Source organism: Mustelus asterias, chromosome 3, assembly GCF_964213995.1.
Source record: "Mustelus asterias chromosome 3, sMusAst1.hap1.1, whole genome shotgun sequence".
Lineage (NCBI taxonomy): Eukaryota > Metazoa > Chordata > Chondrichthyes > Carcharhiniformes > Triakidae > Mustelus > Mustelus asterias.
The window spans coordinates 3,570,783-3,593,530 of NC_135803.1; the positions used below are offsets into that span (position 1 = coordinate 3,570,783).

General features: G+C 43.4%; 1 protein-coding gene across 5 annotated transcripts in view; it reads left to right on the plus strand.

The window, feature by feature from the left end:
* Positions 1-22,748, plus strand: part of abcf3 (ATP-binding cassette, sub-family F (GCN20), member 3) — a 125,189-nt gene that overhangs the window by 43,321 nt on the left and 59,120 nt on the right. For all 5 annotated transcript variants that reach the window (XM_078204235.1, XM_078204236.1, XM_078204249.1 and 2 more), the window contains 3 exons: positions 5,422-5,519; positions 10,153-10,275; positions 21,784-22,050. In XM_078204235.1, coding sequence (XP_078060361.1) covers positions 5,422-5,519; positions 10,153-10,275; positions 21,784-22,050 — 488 coding nt within the window. The remainder of the gene's footprint in view (positions 1-5,421; positions 5,520-10,152; positions 10,276-21,783; positions 22,051-22,748) is intronic.

Genomic DNA, 22,748 nt, shown 5'->3' on the forward strand with positions numbered 1-22,748 from the left:
TCTGGTAGTGTGGCGACCAGAACTGGACGCAGTATTCCAAATGCGGCCGAACCAACGTTCTATACATCTGCAACATCAGACCCCAACTTTTATACTCTATGCCCCGTCCTATACAGCAATGAAGTTACTGTGAAAATCCTCTAATCACCACACTCCGGCGCCTGTTCAGGTACACCGAGGGAGAATTTAGTATGGCCAATGCACCTAACCAGCATGTCTTTTGGACTGTGGGAGGAAACCGGAGCACCCGGAGGAAACCCACGCAGTCACAGGGAGAACGTGCAGACTTCGCACAGATAGCGACCCAAGCCAGGAATCGAACCCAGGTTCCTGGCGCTGTGCTAACCACAGTGCTACTGTGCCGCGATGTATGCGTCGCTAGCGAGACCAAAATTTATTGCCCATCCCTAGTTGCCCTTGACTGATGATCAGGGGTAGACTGATGGGGTGATAATTGGCCAGATTGGATTTGTCCTGTTTCTTGTGTACAGGACACATCTGGGCAATTTTCCACATTGCCGGGTGGATGCTGGTATTGTAGCTGTGCTGGAACAGCTACAAGTTCTGGAGCACAAGTCTTCAGTTTTATTGCCGGATTCTTGTCAGGGCCCATTGCCTTTGCAGTATCTAGTTTCTTCAGCTGTTTCTGGATATCACAAGGAGTGGGAGGAAACTAGAGCACCTGGATATCAGAATCGAATCTGCTGAAGACTGACATCTGTGATACTGGGAACTTGTGGAGGATGCCGAGATGGATCATCTACTTGGCATTTCTGGCTGAAGATTGTTGCGGATGCTTCATCCTTTTCTTTTCCACTGACGTGCTGGGCTCAGCCATCATTGATGATGTGGATATTTGTGGAGCCGCCGCCTCCAGTGAGTTATTTAATTATCCAGCACCATTCACGACTGGATGTGGCAGGATTGCAGAGCTTAGATGTAACCTATTGGTTGTGGAATTGCTTAGCCCTGTCTATTACTTGCTCCTTATGCTTTTTGGCAGTAGTCCTGTGTTGTAGCTTCCCCAGATTGACACCTCATAGTTAGGTATGCCTGATGTTGCTCCTGGTATGCCCTCCTGCCCTCTTCATTGAACCAGGGTTGATCCCCTGGCTTAATGGTAATGGTAGACTGGGAGCTGTGCTGAGTCATGGGGTTACATATTGTGGTTGAGTACAATTCTGCAGCTGTTGATGGTCCACAGTGCCTTATGGTTGCCCAGTCTTGAGTTGTTAAATCTGTTGCTTGACTAGTCTGTGAGACAGGTCTCCCAATTTTGGCATAAGTACCAATCTTCAACTGCTTCATCAATGTCCTTCCTTCCATCATAACATCAGAAATGGGGATGTTCGCTGATGACTGCACAATATTGAGCACTATTTGCAATGTCTCAGATACTGAAGTAGTCCATGTCCTAATGCAGCAAAACCTGGACAATATCCAGGCTTGGGCTGACAAGTGGCAAATTACATTTGTATCACACAAGTTGCATCTCAATCAAGAGAGAAACTTCTGGTGCATGAGTCTCTCTCTCTCTCTCTACCCACACATTCATGCTATTGTAGACTCCACTTAACTCCTTTTCCATGTTTGGGACTTCCCAATGTGCTTCACAGCCAGTTAATCTGGTTTTAGACATTGTCACTGTTGTTCCACAGAGAAACCTGCTGGCCATTTTGTGCATAATAAGGTTCCACAAACAGCAATGATACCTGTCCTGATGGTCTGTTTTTGGAGGTGTTGATTGTGATACAAAAACCAGGGAAACGAGCCTCTTCCTCTTCTAATGGCAGGCAGAGGTTTGGTTTAATTCCTGTTCAAACAGACACCATGTCTGACAGTGCAGCATTCCTTCAGTGCGGCACTACTTGGGTTATGTGCTAAATTCTCTGGATTAGCACGTGAACAATCCAGTGTTACAGTTGGGTCAAGCTGACACTTGCCAGAGGCACCGTGCGATTTCTACATAAGTTGTTTGTAGAGACTTTTCCTAGCCATCAGGGAGAAGAGTTAATTGCCCACACTTGTACAAAATTATTTCTTTGTTTGAGTCTGTGTTGTGGAAATTGTTCATTAGAGCACAGAGACTTCTCTTGTGTTGTAGATGAACTGCTGGAATATAAAGCATTCATTAAAATTCCCTGCTGGTTTATTGACTGAAAATTAACCCTGTTTTCCACTTCAGTATGTCCAATCATGGGCCAAAGCCCAACCCCACAGTTGGTTTACAACTGGAAATAAAATTGGAGGTGAACCTGAAGTTTGCACGTTGATGCTGTAGAAAGGAGCTGTAACATTGCATTCCTTTACCACCTTTCATGGCCTTGGAACATAAAATGCTTTTCAGTCAATTAAGTATTGCTGAAATGTTATAGTATAAGCAGACAGAGGTCAGTTTAGCTCAGTTGGCTGGTTATTGATGCAGAGTGACATCAACAGTGCCCGTTTAATTCTCGTACCGGCTAAGGTTACAAAGAAAATAGAAGCAGGAGTAGGCCATTCGGCCCTTTGAGCCTGCTCCGTCATTCACTTTGATCATGGCTGATCATCGAATTCAATATCCTGATCCCCCCCGCCCCCCTTCTCCCCATATCCCTTAATCACTTCAGCCCCAAGAGCTATATCTAATTTCTTCTTAAAATCACACAACATCTTGGCCTCAACTACTTTCCGTAGCTGAGCTGTGTATGTCAATTAGGGAATACTATGGTCCGGAATTGGATTGAGTTTTAAAAGGTCCAATTAGTCTCCACATTAGATTTTTCTTTTGTTCCAGTCGAGTCCTTTGGAAGCTGCCAAAATAAACCACTGAGTGACGGGTTTGCCAACTCTGGTTTGGTATATTCCTGATTGAGTGTATTCCTGGTGGAATCATCACGTGGTCTCCTGCCTCCAGCAGCCCCTTTGTCAGTAAAATAGCCGATATGGTCTTTTTCATAACCACTCGGCGAAAGTGATTAAAATGAAAAATAACACACACAACTTTTTTATTTCCCCAATGTTCATAGTTCACCGCAATTAGTGAGAATATTCAATTTCTGAAGAATTCAGCATATTCCCGGAGAGTTGGCACCCCTGTTAAGTGGGAAGTCACAGCTTTAGGTCGTCTATCTCGTGAGTGAGATGCTGCATGGGAGGAAATCTTATAATCACCAGCAGAGACTAATTGGGCCTGTTCCTGTGCTGTTTGTGAACTTGATATAACAATATAATTAAATTACAAGCAGCAATATTAGCATCTCACCTATGTTATTGCAATTCTTTCCATTCCCTGTAACAGTTCTGGCCGCTTTGTGTGACTCTGCATGAGTTTGCAGGGCTCCACTGTGTACTCATGATATCTCTTAGCAAGGAAATTGCATAGGCTTGCAGTAGCCCGGAAGCAATCCTTCAAATAGGATGCTACTATTAATTAGATATAGGAATTGAACTGAGATGGGGGGATAGGCCAATCAGTCCTTTGAGCCTGCTTTCCCATTCAATAAGATCATGGCTGATCTGGTTATGGTCTTGATTCCACTTTCCTGTTTGCTACTCATAACCTTTGACTTCCTTGTCTGTCAAAATTCTACCTAACTCTGCTTTGAATAAATTCAATAACCCAGTCACCACTGCTCTTCTCAAGAGAATTCCGCATGCTAATGACTCCCAGAAAAAAAACTTTCTTTTCATCTCAGTGTTAAAAGGTTCTTAGTTCTTATTCTATTCTTAGTTCTCATCTTCTCCCACAAATGGGAACATCATTCCAGTATCCATCCTATCACGGCCCTACAGGATCTTGTATGTTTCAATAAGATCGCCTCTCATTCTTCTCAACTCCGGCAGGTATAGGCCCAAACTGTTCAATATTTCCTCATAAGATAAGCCACTCATTCCAGAAATGGGTCGAGTGAACCTTTACTGACTTTTTCAAAAAGGGACTGTACAGTATTCCAGGTGTGGTCTCATCAATGCTCTGTACAGCTGCAGTAAAGCTTTTCTACTTTTATATTCCTTTCCCCTGCAATAAGTACCCTACATTCTATTTGCCTTTCTAATCACTTGCTGTACCTGTATATTAACTATTTATGATTCACATGGCAGGACACCCAGATTCCTCTGTACCACCAAGTTCTGCAATCTCTCTCCAATTAAATAGTTTCCTGCTTTTCTAATCTTCCTGCCAAACTGGACAAGTTCACATTTTCCCTCATACTCCACCTGCCAATTTTTTGCCCATTCATTTAGCTTGCCTATATCCTTTTGCAGACTCTCTACCTCCTCTTGCGAGCTTACTTTCCTAACCATCTTGGTGTCATCAGTATTTAACTACCAGACACTGGGTTCCTTATTCCAAGTAGATTTTAAGTAGTTGAAGCCTGAGCCCTGTGACACTCTGCTAGTTACAGCTGACCAACCCTCAAAAGACCCATTCATCCCTACTCTCTGCTTCTTGTTAGCGAACCAATCCTTTATCCATGCTAATATGTTACCCCCTACTCTGTGTTCTCTTCTGTAGTAACCTTTGATGTTAATACCTTATCAAATTACTTTTGGAAATCTAAGTTCCCCCTTTTCCAATATGCTTGTTACTTTCTTGAAGAATAGTTAAACGCGATTTTCCTTTCACAAAGAGGAACCTTTGATTCTGCCTGATCACATAATGATTTTCTAAGCATCCTGCTATAACCTCCTTAATGACGGAAGCTAAGTTGAATGTTTCAGTTGGCCTTGGGGGAGGCAGTGGTATTGTCACTGGACTAATAACCCAGAGACCCAGGATAATGGTCTCCCACCATGGCAGACAATGACATTTGAATTCAATAAAAATCTGAAATTAAAAGTCCAGATTTAAAAGATTGTCGGTTGTTGTAAAAAACCAGTCTGGTTCACTAATGTCCTTTAAGGAAGGAAATCTGTTGTCCTTGCGTAGTCTGGCCTACATGTGACGTCAGTCCACAGCAATGTGGTTGATTCTTAAATGTCCTTAGGGATGGACAATAAATGTTGGTCCAGCCAGCAACATCCCATGAACAAATTTTTAAAAAAGGACTCTAGATTAGGGAGGAAAAAATCGAGTGGAGGTTCTTGCTTGCTTCCTCATTGATTCATCCTAATGAAAAGTGTCAATGAGGACACTTCCTGACATGATTGAGTTGTCCTTTCTGAACCCCTCCTTGTCAAATAGCCTGTCAAGACCCAGTGCCCAGAGTAGTGCATGAAAAATAGCTACTTGCTTGAGGGTTAAATACAGTTATGTATCCAGGAGAGGAGATTATCTTCAGGGGAGGTGAGAGAAAGATTCAGAGTTAGGAGGAGGAGAGTTGGGAAGAAGTAAAGTATTCAGATTATCCTGGTTTCGGTTAGTAACATAACTCGAGAAGAATATCTAAAGCCAAGTGAAGAATTTCACTTTCTCCTGTTTTTGCATTGTGATTTCAGACAGTAGATGCTAAGAAACTGGAAAAAGCAGAAGCCCGGTTAAAAGCAAAGCAAGAAAAGAGAACAGAGAAGAGCTCACAGAAGACAGCAAGTCCTTTGTAAGTGTGGGAATTTGTGTGTACGCTTGGTTGCTGGAACTGAGGAAATAGGCTGAGTAGAAAGCAGAGCTTTGCTGCTAATAATCATAGAATTCCTACAGTGCAGAAGGAGGCCATTCGGCCTTCAGAATAACAAATCTCGAGATCACCCAAGGTCAGAATTGAACCTGGGTCCCTCGCACTGTGATGCAGGCATGCTAACCACTGTGCTGCCCATATTATGTATATGTGGAGCAGGAAAAGTTAATTTTTAAAAACCTGAGGTTCTTCAACCTTTTAAAAGTTTTCTCAGTTTTCTGCTTAGTAAATGCTGCTCAACTATGCTAAATTTCAGTTCTGGAAAATACTAAACCTAAAACATAATTGACTTGTTCTAAAATATGAACAAATATTATTTGATATGTCAAATTCTGAATTGACCCATAATCTACCATCTTTTGAGGGAAAGGCTACCAGCTTCCCATCATCCATTGTGTGAAAAATTGCTTCTTGATTTCAGTCCTGAATGGCCAAGCTCCAATTGTAAGATTATGTTCTCTTGGTCTGGATCCCCACATCAGAGGAAATAGCATTCGCTGCATTTATCTTATTGAATCGCTTTCATCTCAAATACCAGGATTTCGATTATCACTCAACCCCCAAAACTGAAGGGAATACAAGCCAAATCTACATTCGCTGACTCCCTGATACAATCCTTTAAGATATGTTCCCCTTTCAAAGACCAATATACCTATCTAAAGTTGGGTGTCCAGAACTGAATCCAGTACTCCAGATGGAGTCTGACTAAGGCTGTGCGTAACTGAAGCATAATTTTGCAGTTGTTTTCAAACCCCCTTGAGCAAACATTCCCTTAGCCTTTTCAATTATTTTCAGGAACATGCTTTGTGCCTCTGCAAGAGCTTTGTTATTTATGACAATGGACACCCAATTCCATTGGCTCCTTTACAGTTCCAGGTCTCTCACCATGAAGAAAATAATCAACTTATTTTCCTCCGATCCAAAGTAGATAACCTTCACGTTTTTCTGCATTGCCAACAAATTGTTAGCAGTGTTGTTATAGGCCCAGCTGTTTGGTGCTATTGCTCCTAACTGGTCAGTGTTGCAGGTCTTGTCAAGTGCCAGTTCTCAGTGTTGCATCACTCATTTCAGCCCTGCTGTCGTGGCAAAGCAGCAGGCCAGAAACAGGCACTGCTTGCAGGGAGAGGAAAAGTTGACTTGGTGTCAGCTCCAGGTTGTGCTTATTCACCTGTCAAAGCGTAACATTGCTGCAGTAGTGTTAAGAAGGGCACAGCACAGGGAGTTTAGTGCATTTAAAAAAAATTGTTTTCTCACCAAAAATAAATAAACCACGGCCTTATTTCAGCTCCTTGAAGCACATGTTCTGCCTCTTTGAAATCACCCAGCAGGACCCGCAATTGTGCTGTGTCATCTTCCCAATCCCACTGTTGCTGGCACAAAGCCTGGCTCCACTGTTCCAGAAAGGAACCAGTGGAACATTTTAGTCCGAAGCCTTGTCTGTGATACTGGGAGTGAGGGAAGGATCTAGAATCCTGCTGATTTGATTGAAGAACTTGTAAGATATGGTGTTCCCCTTCATTAGTTCTCACTCATCTGTGGAAAGTCAGTTTGCTTTGTTAAAATTCCATTTATATTGGTATTGTAATGAATAGACATGTGGTTTATTTCTTTTGTGTATTTTTACAATGTATGCAGTTCCTCAATGCTAGTTGAAAATGTCACCTTGTTTTCAAGTGACATATAAAATGGAAACATCTCTGAGATTTGAATGCTAAAAATGTGTAGTCTGCCGCATATCATTTCATTTTCCTCTCTTAGATGGACTGCTCAAACGATTTTTGCCCCTAACAACCGTCAAATTGCACAGGGTTAATGGATAAACTTCAAAGACTCCTTTGAAGCGTGGTTTGTTCTGGAGCTGCTGGCTTTGATGTGGCTTCTGAGCTGACACTTTCAGAGCTTTCTTGCACGAGATGTTGGATAAACATTCCTGTTCGAAGATGTTGATGTTTCTTTTTGTTCTTTATTTTAAATGAGTAAGCTTGTTGGTCACTCGTGGCGCCAAATTTTGGGATTATTTCTGGGGCACTGGGAAGTTCAAGACTTGTTCGGGTTGCTGATTCTTTGAACTTTTCAACATAGGGTGTTTGTTCCATTAATCCAAGCTGGAATCAGCTGCAGATCTCCAAGATGAAAGGACAATGTGGTAAATGTGTGTTACTGATCTAAACATTCTTCTATTCCTCATTAATAACCGTAAGTGAATATCTCGTACTCCCTGTGGCTTGTGTTTGTATGCATTGCCTGATGTGACACTGAGCCATGCAGTCTAAATTAGACACCCTGCGCTGCTTGACTTTAGGGTTCTGCCAGACATTTTTCTCATGGTCAGCACCATTCACAGACCCATGAGTCAAATTGTGAGATTTTGTGCGTACACAATATAATTTTACCCAGTGGTAGAAGAGACACAATCAGTACTGACTTTAGATCGCTGAATTCCCATGTGCTCTCTACTCTTGGGTGTAAAAAAACAAATGTGAACAGATCACGTAATTTAAACCTGTAGATTACAAATCAGTTTTTTTTTTAAAGGAGAGACAGGTTCCAGACAGGAAAATCAGGCAATCTGGAGTGACCAGCCTGACAGTACAGTCACAAGTGAGTTTGATCTCAGTGTAGAAGGGAAGCCATGGCACAAGCTGTTTGATATTGGTAAGAGTGCTACCAAGCAAGGGCAGTCACGTGGAGCTAGACAATGAAGGAGCGTCAGTAGAGAGGATGGTGTCAGCGACCATGTGAAAGGCTGCAGAGATGACGAGGAAGGATAATGAACCACAGCGACACTATTGCTCCTGACTTCTGTTTGGTCTCTTAATGCTGTGGAAGCTGGATTGGAAAGATTTGATGTGGAGATGCCGGCGTTGGACTGGGGTAAACACAGTAAGAAGTTTAACAACACCAGGTTAAAGTCCAACAGGTTTATTTGGTAGCAAAAGCCACACAAGCTTTCAGAGCTGCAAGCCCCTTCTTCAGGTGAGTGGGAATTCTGTTCACAAACAGAGCATATAAAGACACAGACTCAATTTACATGAATAATGGTTGGAATGCGAATACTTACAACTAATCAAGTCTTTAAGAAACAAAACAATGTGAGTGGAGAGAGCATCAAGACAGGCTAAAAAGATGTGTATTGTCTCCAGAGATTTTTTTAACAACACCAGGTTAAAGTCCAACAGGTTTATTTGGTAGCAAAAGCCACACAAGCTTTCGGAGCTGCAAGCCCCTTCTTCAGGTGAGTGGGAATTCTGTTCACAAACATCTGGAGACAATACACATCTTTTTAGCCTGTCTTGATGCTCTCTCCACTCACATTGTTTTGTTTCTTAAAGACTTGATTAGTTGTAAGTATTCGCATTCCAACCATTATTCATGTAAATTGAGTCTGTGTCTTTATATGCTCTGTTTGTGAACAGAATTCCCACTCACCTGAAGTAGGGGCTTGCAGCTCTGAAAGCTTGTGTGGCTTTTGCTACCAAATAAACCTGTTGGACTTTAACCTGGTGTTGTTAAACTTCTTACTTGGAAAGATTTGAACGGAGTTCTGAGGGAGCCTATAATGGAGTAAGGAGAGAACAAAAGTCTAAAGGACATCAGAGATTGCCAATGGAGCAGCAGTTAACAAGGGCCTGGTGTGGTTTTCCTGATGGGGGTCATGACAGTGATGATGAAAGAGACTTGGCTACAATAGCAATGAACATGGGGTAGCAAGAAGAAGGGTTGGTGATTAAGAGTCAAATATCCAAGCCGTAAGGCCAGAATCTCAAAAGAAGCACTCAATAAAGGGGAAAATTGGAAGAAACTTGTTCTTACAAAGAGCTATTGGAATGTGGAATGCCTCACCACAAATTGTGATTAATACTAAATCAAATATAGCACTAAAAGGCGTGTTTAATAGTTATTTAATTAGAAAGATATGAAAATCGTGTGAAGTCTGTAAGTTAAGTTCATTGTTGGCACTAAGGACCAAATGGTCATCTCTTGTGCTAGTGTGGTACCAGATATTCATTTTTAATAATGAGTAAGGAACAGAATAATACTTATATCAGTAACACATCTTTACCAAACTGATCTTTCATCTTGGAGATCTGTGACCAGTTCCAGCTCAGGCGGATGGAGCAAACACCCTATGCTGAAACAGTTCAAAGAACCATCAACCTGGGCAAATGTCGGACTTCCCGTGCCCCAGAAATAATCCAAGATGTGGTAACAGTGAATGTTACTCTTCTAAAAGGAAGACCACAACCAGAACATCAGAATGCATCAACATCTTAAAGCAGCAATATACTTCAACATCTCGAACAAGAAAGCTTCTATTTGTTCAGGACAATTGGAAGAGCTATTCACCAGGTGATATAGTGGTAAGTGAGGCCAGCAATCCACAATGTTGGGAACTGTGGGCATCGACAGATCACTTCCAAGAATGGCCCATTAATAAGATCCTACTTGTGATTATAGCCCATGACAAATAATTCTGTGAATGATGCTGGGCAATAATAACTTTTTTGTTGTGTTAGACTTTGGCCATAAGGTTATGCTTTGTGATTTGCTCCAGGGTTCTTGAGGAAGCCTCAGCCAGCCAAGCTTCCAATAAGAAGGAAAACCGTTTGGAAGCATCAGGAAAGAACAAGTCGTATGATATTAAGATTGAGAATTTCGATGTCTCCTATGGAGACAGGTGAGTATTGCAGCTGCTGAACACAATGTATTTGAGGCTAATTGATAGAGATTGATTGACATGTTATCCAACCATTATTGTATCATGTGATTACTGGATGACAGGAGCAAATTAGATGGACTTTGATTTATTTTTGTCTAGCAATTCCTATGGACTGTATTAAGATAGTTGTGTGTAGGATGCTCTGGAACCTTTCCCTTGACCATTAGGTCATGGAAGACCAACCTCTGTTCTACTGGGGGTCCCACGTTTTTACAACAGTAGTAACTTGTATTTATTTGCTGCCTTCAACATAATAAAGCATCCGAAGGTGCTGCATAGGTACATTTGAAGCGAAATGGACAATGATCCATGTAAGGTATATGGCTAAAAGCTTGATCAAAGGCAGTTTTTAAGGACTGTCTTAAAGAGGGAAGAATATGAGTGACATGGAAAGGTTGAGGGAGCAACTTCTTTATCTTAAGGCCTAGACAGCTGAACTTCAACTAAAATTTGTCTTATTCAAGAGGCTAGGTTAAGATTGGCAGAGATATCTCAGAGGATTGTGTATCTGGAGAAGCTTAGTGAGGCAATGGAGGGGCTTACAAACAGGGTCAGATTTTAAAACTATGGCTTTGCTTGACCATGACACGAGCGCAGGAGTGATGGGGAAATGAGACTTGGTGCAAATAATGTCTGGGCAGCAGAGTTTAGGATAACGTCAAATTTATGGAGGGTAGAATGTGGGAGGTAGATGAGGACTGTATTGGAATTGTCAAACCAAGAGGTAATAAAGTCACAAATGAAGTTTTCAGTAGCAGATGAGATGTGGCACGAGCAGAGTTGGGCGACATTTGAAGAGAAAAATGGGTGCTTGTGTTGATATGTTGAACCCTTATTGGCCCCAATTATAGTATTGCATCCAATTCTGGTCACCACATTTTAGGGAAGATGTGGAGGCCCCTGAGGTGGTGGTGGGATTTAGCAGAGATGTGGGTTTTTTTAGCTACAATATTAGGTTGGAAAGGCTGAATTGGTCTCCTTGGAGTAAAACAGATTTGGTACAGGTGTACAAGATTATGAAAGGTTTGGATAAGGTTGATGAGGAGAAACTCTTCCTTATCAGCTGATGGAAAAGGATTAGGTGACACAGATTTAAGATTTTGGGCAAGAGATGTGGGGATGTGCTGAGGAATTTATTTATGCAGCAGTTGATAATGATCTGGAATTCTCTGCCCACACAGGTGGTGGAAGCAGAAGTAATCACTTATTGCAAATGGAAACTTTTTGATTTATTATTGTCACATGTATTAACATACAGTGAAGAGTATTGTTTCTTGCGCGCTATACAGAAAAAGCATACCGTTCATAGAGAAGGAAATGCAATAGTGCAGAATGTAGTGTTACAGTCATAGCTAGGGTGTGGAGAAAAATCAACTTAATGCAAGGTAAGTCCATTCAAAAGTCTGATGGCAGCAGGGAAGAAGCTGTTCTTGAGTTGGTTGATACGTGACCTCAGACTTTTGTATCTTTTTCCCGATGGAAGAAGGTGGAAGAGAGAATGTCCAGGGTGTGTGGGGTCCTTAATTATGCTGGTTGCTTTGCAAAGGCAGCGGGAAGTGTAGACAGAGTCAATGGATGGGAGGCTGGTTTGCGTGATGGATTAGGCTACATTCACGACCTTTTGTAGTTCCTTGTGGTCTTGGGCAGAGCAGGAGCCATATCAAGCTGTGATACAACCAGAAAGAATGCTTTCTATGGTGCATCTATAAAAGTTGGGTGAGAGTCGTAGCTGAGATGCCAAATTTCCTTAGTCTTCTGAGAACCTTGGTGAACACTTGAAGGAATTAAACATGCCAGACTATGGGGATTAAACAGGGGAGTAGGACTTGCTCTGTGGTGTGGACAAGTGCTTGAAACATCATTTTGGAATCGTCTGACCCCAGGTTTTAGAACAGCCTGGTTCAACTTCGGACAGTTGCTAGGGATGAGTTGGCAATGGAATTTGCATGGGGACCAACGATAATGACTGTCTTCCCAGTTTTTAGTTTGAAGAGATTTTGGCTTGTAGAGTCTGCCAAGTTAGCAAAGGTGGAGTGGTCAAGAAAGGTGCTTCTGCTGTTGCACAGATCAGGAGTTCTCAAACATTTTGGTTGAAGGACACCTCTTTGAATGGGTTAGTAATCCCAGATCCCTCCCATCCCACCCAAAGTATAATTCATATTGAATATTATATTGCAAGTGCTGCACATCAGTAGTGTTTTAATACTTTTAATAAAACACATATTTACTTGCAAATATCAGTAAGATGGTTGAGTCTGCTTCTCATTGCATTTTGTCCATCCTTGATGTGATGTTTTGACATTGGCCATTCATAAAATCCTACAGTAGAATCCTACAGTGCAGAAGGAGGCCATTCGGCCCATCGCGTCTGCACTGACCACAAGCCCCTATCCCCATAACCCCATACATATACCCTAGCTAGTTCCCCTGACACTAAGGGGAAATTTAGTGTGGCCAATCCATCTAACCCGCACATCTTTGGACTGTGGGAGGAAACCGGAGCACCCGGAGGAAACCCACGCAGACACGGGGAGAAAGTGCAAACTCCACACAGACAGTGACCCAAGCCAGGAATTGAACCCGGGTCCCTAGTGCTGTGAGGCAGCAATGTTAACCACTGTGCCACCCCACATTCTTGGCACTCCACTTGCACCAAGCCTAGCTCTGATCGCTGCTGCTCATTTGCTTCCTCACTAATCCTGAGCACAAAGCCCTGGGTGGGTGCAAATAACTTCACAGAGGCCCCTGGAAAGCATGTGTGCCTGCGGGCGGGCGTGTGCCTGCGGGCGGATATCGGTGGGTGGAGGGTTGGTGTGTGTCGGTGGGTGGGTGGGCAGGTGTCGGCAAGCGGGCAGGTGGATGCGCCTACAGCGCTGCTGTTGCAGCTGCCCTCATGGATTACACACACAGTTGTGGTAGGAGACAAGTGGGCCTAGTACCTTCCACTATTCTCAGTCCCATGTTTGCGTCCTTGACCTGGGCTGCATCTCACTGTAGACCAGGATTGCTAGCTACTTGAGAGGCAGATCATTTATCTTCAGGAAAATTATTGCTGATGGGAAAATTGCTTGCCCCTGCTCTGCTGCACAGGGGGGCAAAAAACCTTGCGAAACCTCCTTGTACCTGGATCAGTTTGCACACTCAGCACCTTCTCTGTGGCAGAGGTTCCACTGCGGCAAATAAGAGAATTATGTTTTGTGGATGCAAGATTGGATGTTTAATTAGTTTTTAAGAAGCAGTTTGATAGTTGGTATGCTAAAATACCCTGCGGAGCATTTTAAACCTTGTATTAGAAATGAGCACAACAGGATATCCTTGCAAGTGGTGAGTTAAAATGAAAGGAATAAATTAAGAGAGTGAATATTAACCGTGCTGTCAGCCAATGAGTTAGAAGCAGGGTGAGACTTGTATGTTTTAATTATGAGGCCCTGAACTCTTGACCAAAACTGCAGCAAACCCTGTCTTGAGTACAGTAAGCTTATTTCTTCAACAAATTGCAGTGATCGGAAGATAGTTACATAATACAGATTGTGTATATAAATATAATTGCAGTCACTTAGAGCAGTGTGGTCTCCAGCTGTGATTAGCAGCAGAAATACCCAATCATCTCCATTTCCGACTGGGACTTAAGATGTCATTATATGCAGCCATAGATTAATCAAGGAGTGCCAACCCTTGTGTCTTTGAGTGCCAAAGGCGGGTACCATGTACCTTCAAGGGGACAGATGTAAGGTTTAATCCATAGTCCAATTAACTCCCCTATGTGTCAAGTTGCTGTACTGACAGATTTGTTCTTATTTAGGATTTATTCATCCGTGAGGCAGCTACATTACAAATAGCCTTTCCAACCTCCGTGTTCACAAAATTCAAACAGAGTAAGACAGTAAATAAATATTGGAGAGCCTGTCCCTAGAAGCTGGATGCCAGAGTAGACCGAATTCATCCGGTACAGGTTTCAAAAATGGCCAAACACCTCAAGCGAAGTGTCAGTGGTAGCACCTGATGTTTGGGATGTCAATGTGATTCTTGTTATGGGTGGGCAATCTGACGATGCTGTTTCCCATGTTACTGTCCTGAGGAACCTCCTTTCCCAACCAAATGCCCATGACCACAACCTTATTCAGGAAAATGATCCTGACACAATCTGACTCTTGACTCCCGCCACACGTTGTATGGTGTTCTTAGGACAACTGATAATGGACAATAAGAGTGTCCTGTGAATAATTAATCACCAACTGTAGGAGGAAATGCAGATTAAACTCCTGAAATCACAGACTAGTTACAGCACAAACAGAGGCCGCACAGCCTGACGTGTCCATGCTGGCTTTCAGCAACACAACTCAGTTAGTTCTATTGCCCAAGGTGGAAATAGTTCAAATCCTACCACAGTACCTTAAATTCTAGGCTCATGTGGAGCAGAGAAAGCAACGTGGATCAACTGTACCTGTTGCCATGTTATGTAAAGAAAACGTGACCACAAAGTGACCAGAATCCAACTGGTTCTTAATATCCCTTTCGGGAAGAAAAATTGCTGTTCTTTCTTGGTTCCGGGCTTGAATCCTTGTGTACAGAAGGAGCCATTGAGTTCGCACCGTCCGCAATCCCACCCAGCCCCTATCCCCATAACCCCATGCATTTACCCTGCTAGTCCCCCTGAGACTAAGGGGCAATTTAGCTTGGCCAATCCACCTAACCCACGCATCTTTGGAGTTTGGGGGGAAACCGGAGTACCCAGAGGAAACCCACGCAGACACTGAGAATGTGCAAACTCCATATAGGCAATGACCCAAACCGGGAATCGAACCCTGACGCTGAGGCAGTAGTGCTAGCCACTGTGCTGCCTATGTGACTATTTCCACACCAACATGGTTGACTTTTAACTGCCCTCTGAAGTGCCCTAACAAGGCATTTGGTTATGTCAAACCATTACAGCTGTCCTGTCAGGGCAATGGGACATAGGCAATAAAGGCCAACCTCATCGGCGATGCTCAATTCCTGAGAATGAATAATAATATCCAAGTGAGAGGTAACAAAAATGCTGTTATTGCTAATGGAATAATGACCAGAGTTCTAAAAGTCGCACTTTTAGTATTTGTCCCATTATCTCAGTGGAGCTGGCATGCTCTTTATTTCAGTATTTGAAACTGAGAATGTTTTGATCAGAGAGACCATTGGACAGATACGGTAGCACAGTGGTTAGCACTGCTGCTTCACAGCTCCAGGACCCGGCTTGGGTCACTGTCTGTGTGGAGTTTGCACATTCTCCTCATGTCTGCGTGGGTTTCCTCCGGGTGCTCTGGTTTCCTCCCACACTCCAAAGATGTGCGGGTTAGGTTGATTGGCCATGCTAAAATTGCCCCTTAGTGTCCTGAGATGTGTAGGATATAGGGATTAGCGGGTAAATATGTAGCGATATGGGGGTAGGGCCTGGGTGGGATTGTGGTCGGTGCAGACTCGATGGGCCGAATGGCCTCCTTCTGCACTGTAGGGTTTCTATGATTTCTATGACTGTGCGAGTAGTCAGTCAGGTGACAAAGAACGAAGGAAGAAATTGGATTTATTTTCAATGCAGTGGTTTGTTGGACCATGGGATATCTGATCAGTAATCGTGGGGAAAGCAGAATCCGCAACATCTTCCAAATATTGGAAGATCTGAGGAAAAGGCAAGGAAATGGGCTAAAGTAGATTTTGGAGCCAAATGGGGGAAAAAGCAAGGGAATGGGGCTAAAAAGCTTGCTTTGATAGCTGTCTTATGTAAAATGGGCTGAATGATCTCTTGTGCTGAGAGGGTCTGCAGTGCTGGAACCAGATAGAGTTGTTCTGTGGTGTCAGATGTCTCCCTTGTAAACTTCAAAAAAAAGTTTGTTTATTCGTCACAAGTAAGGCTTACATTAACACTGCAATTAAGTTATTGTGAAATTCCCCAGTTGCCACATTCCGGTGCCTGTTCGGGTCAATGCACGTCTTTCAGACTGTGGGAGGAAAGCCACGCAGACACGGGGAGAACGTACAAACTCCACACAGACAGTGACCCGAGCCGAGAACCGAACCCTGGCGCTGTGAGGCAGCAGTGCTAATCACTGTGCCATTGTGCCGCCCCCATTTTTACCGGATGTATTTCTTTCATGTTCAAAACTTCTAGTTTAAAGCATACCAAAATTAGATCAGTGTTTGTGTGAATTGTCTCTCAATTGAACAAAATAAGTGAGTTCAGTGCAACTCGGTAATAAAGAGGAAGTATGACATGGGGCATTGGCATGCTACTCTGGCAGGAAGAATATAATATCTTCAAATGGTGAGAAACTGAAATGTTCCTTTGTCAATGGGATTTGTGTGCCCTTGTGCTAGAAACACAAAGTTAATATGCAGGTACATCAAGCAGTCGGGAAGACAAATGGTACATTGGCCTTAATTGGAAGGGATTTGGAATATCAGATTAAGGAAGTCTTGCCCAAGTTCTACAGGGCTTATACCATACCTGGAGTACTATACACATAGTTGGCTTCATACCCCTGGACGGATGCAGACACAATCAAGGTTCACTGGATTGATTCCTGGGTTGAGGGGTGTTTCTTATGAGAGATTGAGTAGAATGACCTATAATCTTGGAGTTTCAGAGAGTGAGAAGTAATCTCATTGAAACATAAAAGATTCTGAGAGCTTTACAACATAGATGCTAAGAGGCTGCAGAGTGTAGAACTAGGGGGAGTGCTGTCAGAGTAAGAGGCCAAGCATTTAGGATTGAGAGGAGAATTATCTTTACTCAGAAGGTTGTGAATCTTTGGAGCCCTCTATTCCTGAGGCTGTGGATGCTTAATCGTTTAGTATAGACAAGGCGGTGATCAATTAATCCTTAGACTCTTTGGGAATTGATGGAAATGTGCATGCAGACATACAAACAGGAGGAGACTATTCAGCCCCCAAAACTGCTCTGCTATTCAATAACATAGATAACAAAGTTGATCTGATTGTGGCTTCAACACCACATTCCACCCACCCCTGAAAACCTTAGATTTCCTTGTTAGTTAAGATTAAGGGGTCGGGTGGGAAAATCAAGATTCACCCATGATCCTATTAGATGGCAGAGCAGGCTCCTGAGGACTGTTTGTCAAGTGTTTTGTTGTCTCCACTCCCCTGTATCCATGATGGTTTGCAAAGAGTCTGTCATTATCCACTATTATCCACTATCCTTGAAAGTGACGTCACAGGTGGAGAAGGTGGTGAATAAGGCATATGGCATGCTTGCCTTTATAGGACGGGGCATAGAGTATAAAAGTTGGGGTCTGATGTTGCAGATGTATAGAACGTTGGTTCGGCCGCATCTGGAATACTGCGTCCAGTTCTGGTCGCCACACTACCAGAAAGACATGGAGGCTTTGGAGAGAGTACAGAGGAGGTTTACCAGGATGTTACCTGGTATGGAGGGGCTTAGTTATGAGGAGAGATTGGGTAAACTGGGGTTGTTCTCCCTGGAAAGACTGAGGATGAGGGGAGACTTAATAGAGGTGTATAAGATTATGAAAGGCATAGATAGGGTGAACGGTGGGAAGCTTTTCCCCAGGTCGGTGGTGACGTTCACGAGGGGTCATAGGTTCAAGGTGAAGGGGGGGAGGTTTAACACAGATATCAGACGGACATATTTTACACAGAGGGTGGTGGGGGCCTGGAATGCGCTGCCAGGCAAGGTGGTGGAGGCGGACACACTGGGAACGTTTAAGACTTATCGAGACAGCCATATGAACGGAGTGGGAATGGAGGGATACAAAAGAATGGTCTAGTTTGGACCAGGGAGCGGCGCGAGCTTGGAGGGCCGAAGGGCCTGTTCCTGTGCTGTATTGTTCTTTGTTCTATTGTTTCTGCTGGGAGTTATTTTAAGGACACTGAGGGAGAGTGGATTCCAACCAATCGCTATGGATCTAATGCTGGCATTTCCATCCATTTCAGCCGTTTCTCTTCCCACAGGAAATATTTCCTACACTTGTAGTGTTTTTCTCCCTCTGAGATGTAAACTTGTGCACCATACTGCTCTGTAAAGTGAAAGCTGTTAGAGACACAGGGTTTTATTGCCATGCGTATCAGTGTACTGCACTGAGGGAGTGCGGTAAGGTGAAAGTGAATGGAAGGAGAATTGATAAGTTGGGGTTGGCAATGCATGAATAAGTACTTCTGGATTCATCGTTTCCCCGCTGCTTGTATTTGTCAAACTTCAATTACTCTGAGCACAAATACCTGCTATTACATATTGCAAGGCCACCAATTTTCTCAACTTCATATCTGCTGTGTTTTAGAACAGTACAGCACAGAACAGGCCCTTCGGCCCACGATGTTGTGCCGAGCTTTATCTGAAACCAAGATCAAGCTATCCCACTCCCTATCATCCTGGTGTGCTCCATGTGCCCATCCAATAACCGCTTAAATGTTCCTAAAGTGTCTGACTCCACTATCACTGCAGGCAGTCCATTCCACACCCCAACCACTTTCTGCGTAAAGAACCTACCTCTGATATCCTTCCTATATCTCCCACCACGAACCCTATAGTTATGCCCCCTTGTAATAGGTCCATCCACCCGAGGAAATAGTCTCTGAATGTTCACTCTATCTATCCCCTTCATCATTTTATAAACCTCTATTAAGTCTCCCCTCAGCCTCCTCCGCTCCAGAGAGAACAGCCCTAGCTCCCGCAACCTTTCCTCATAAGATCTACCCACCAAACCAGACAGCATCCTGGTAAATCTCCTCTGCACTCTTTCCAGCGCTTCCACATCCTTCTTATAGTGAGGTGACCAGAACTGCACACAATATTCCAAATGTGGTCTCACCAAGGTCCTGTACAGTTGCAGCATAACCCCACGGCTCTTAAACTCCAACCCCCTGTTAATAAAAGCTAACACACTATAGGCCTTCTTCACAGCTCTATCCACTTGAGTGGCAACCTTTAGAGATCTGTGGATATGGACCCCAAGATCTCTCTGTTCCTCCACAGTCTTCAGAACCCTACCTTTGACCCTGTAATCCACATTTAAATTAGTCCTACCAAAATGAATCACCTCACATTTATCAGGGTTAAACTCCATTTGCCATTTTTCAGCCCAGCTTTGCATCCTATCTATGTCTCTTTGCAGCCTACAACAGCCCTCCACCTCATCCACTACTCCACCAATCTTGGTGTCATCAGCAAATTTACTGATCCACCCTTCAGCCCCCTCCTCTAAGTCATTAATAAAAATCACAAAGAGCAGAGGACCAAGCAATGATCCCTGTGGCACTCCGCTAGCAACCTGCCTCCAATCCGAAAATTTTCCATCCACCACCACCCTCTGTCTTCAATCAGACAGCCAGTTACCTATCCAATCGGCCAACTTTCCCTCTGTCCCACACCTCCTCTCTTTCATCATAAGCCGACCATGGGGGACCTTATCAAACGCCTTACTAAAATCCATGTATATGACATCAACTGCCCTACCTTCATCAGCGCACTTAGTTACCTCCTCAAAAAATTCAATCAAATTTGTGAGGCACGACTTGCCCTTCACCAATCCGTGCTGATTATCCCGGATTAATCCGCATCTTTCTAAATGGTCGTAAATCCCATCCCTAAGGACCTTTTCCAGCAATTTACTAACCACCGAAGTAAGACTAACCGGTCTATAATTACCAGGGTCATTTCTATTCCCTTTCTTAAACAGAGGAACAACATTCGCCATTCTCCAGTCCTCTGGCACTATCCCCGTGGACAGTGAGGACCCAAAGATCAAAGCCAAAGGCTTTGCAATCTCATCCCTTGCCTCCAAAAGAATCCTAGGATATATTTCATCAGGCCCAGGGGACTTATCGACCTTCAGTTTATTCACAACTGCCAGGACATCCTCCCTCCGAACATCTATTTCCTCCAGCCTACTAGCCTGTAACACCTTCTTTTCCTCAAAAACATGGCCCCTCTCCTTGGTGAACACTGAAGAAACGTATTCATTCATCCTTTTCCTTTTATCTTTCTCTTTCTAACCAGTGCAGTCCTATCTGCTGCCTTCATTCATAATTCTGTAATACTTAAACAGTTGCTTTCCAGCAGCTGTTTCCTTTCCCTATACAGTCCTGCTATCCTTTCTGAGTTTTCAATCTCTTGTCCCTGCCTCTATCTTGCTGAGTTGTCTCTGATTTGAAATCTTGCGCTACTAATCTGCTGCATTGCTCAGTGCCTGATACTCAGTGTATATCGTCCAGAGGTTGAGAGCCATGGAATCCTGCTTGAACTTGACCTGAACTTCGGAGTTCACATGTGGTCTCTCATCAAGATCATTGCCATCACTACCTGCAAAATCCTGTCTCCATTCCTTCCCTCGCTTTACCCCATTGAAACCTTTTACACATCATTGCCCATAAGGTCAACTTTGCCCAGTATTGCCTGTACAAATTCCTCCACTCCACGCTGTGAACTCCAATTCATCCAACACTCTGGGTCCCACCTATCTTCCCAGCCCCAGCTGATGTCCACTGGCTCATTCGATTTTCAAAATGCTTACCCTCCTCTGCAATGCTTGGTACAGCCATCCTCTATTGTACCAGAACAACTCGTCCTGCTTTCACATCCTCCACTTTGCTTGATTCTGTTCTGTTGTGAATTCCCACCGCCCTGATTGCTACCAGTGTTTTCACGCGCGTTGAGAATATCAATGCCCATCGTCAAAAACCTTGAAGCATGTCTCTTTGGCATCATTTTCCGCTTCCTCTATCTCCACTCCCCCTCCTGTTTAGATACGTTAAAGGTTCTTGTGTAAGTCTGTTACTTTGCCAATACAGAATTGCTCACTGAAATCAGACAACTCTGAGCAAACCAAAGAGCAAAGTTGAAACCTCCCTGGCTTATCACAGCACCCACTGAACCACTGGCAAAGTTCCGTCTTTCTGTGATCTTTTCTGAACTTGATCAATGAAGCGTTGACAAGTTGCACCCTTGCTCAAGCCTCATTTTGGCAGAGGTGAATTTGGTCAGTAGTTCATTGTGTTCAAAATATTTTTAAAACATTGTTCCAAATGGAAGTGTTTTGATCGAGCAAATAGTTTGTGCTGGCAGGAGGTCAGTAATCTGACACACACTCATGATGATTGGCAAAACCAGAGAAAGATGAGGTTTCTTCTACACAGTGAGTTGTTGCAATCTGGAATGCAGTGCTTGAAAAAGCGGGTGGAAGCAAATTCAATAGTAATTTTTAAAGAGGAATTGGATAAATGCTTCTTCGTAGAATCACAGAATTATACAGCACAGAAAGAGACCATTTACCTCTTTGTATCTAAGTCGACTCTGAAAGAGCAGCCCAAAGTAACCTAATCTCTTTTGCAACTTTGTCAGTTTTCCCCCTTCAGTTTTTTATCCAATTCCCATTTGGAAGTTATTAAAAGTTATTTTGACCGATTAAAATTTTGGGGCAAAGGGCTGTATTTAAAATCTGTCCTTTCTCTTCATTTCAGGAGCTTACTTACTGGCGCCGATTTGCACCTTGCTTATGGCAGACGCTATGGCTTGGTTGGTCGGAATGGCTTGGGGAAAACAACGCTGCTGAAGATGATGTCGGCGCGGAGTCTACGCATCCCTTCACACATCACCATCTTGCATGTGGAGCAGGAAGTGGTGGGTGATGAAACACAGGCACTCCAGAGTGTGCTGGAGTGTGACACAGTGCGGGAAGGCTTGCTGAAGGCAGAGAAAGAACTGACAGCAAAGCTGAACAGTGGCGTGTAAGTAAAGATCCACAGGAATAAAGGTGCAAGGTCTCGGCAAACATGCACCTCTCAGTCAAAAGCTCAACTGGTCTTCTGTCTGAACTACCCTGCGAATGATCGAGGATGCTCTCTGATCTAGTCTCCTAGCCCATGCATTGGCCTTTTTATTTTCATGTTCCAATGGTTTTTTTCTTCAGGTTCAAAGTCTTGGAACACTCCAATAGGTGAACTCAGTTTTGATGGCCGGTGTGTGCTTTTAATCTGCTCACTGTCTATTTAGTTTGATATTTATGAAAACTTTTCATGGGTTGAGCATATTCCAAAGTATTCCAAACCAATTAAATTCTTGAGAATTATGCTCCCTATCTTGTTCTGGGAAATGTGGCAGCATCCTTAAAATGTATTCTTTCACAGGCTGTGGGCTTCACTGCTTAGGTCAGCATATATTATCCATTCTTAATTGCTCTTGAGAAGGTGGTGCTGAGACAACATCTCGAATTTCTAAGCAGCAATGAACCATTAGTTTAATGTTTGATCCAAAAGTCGACATGTTTGACTTTGCAGTGCTCTCTCATGTCATCCATGCCTCAGTGATAGCACTCCCAACTCAGAAGTCAATAGATTGTGGATTGCAATCTCACACCGGGACTTGAGAACAAGCAATTGATTGACACTCACTCTGATCTATTAATAAATGTTGCACTATCATAGGT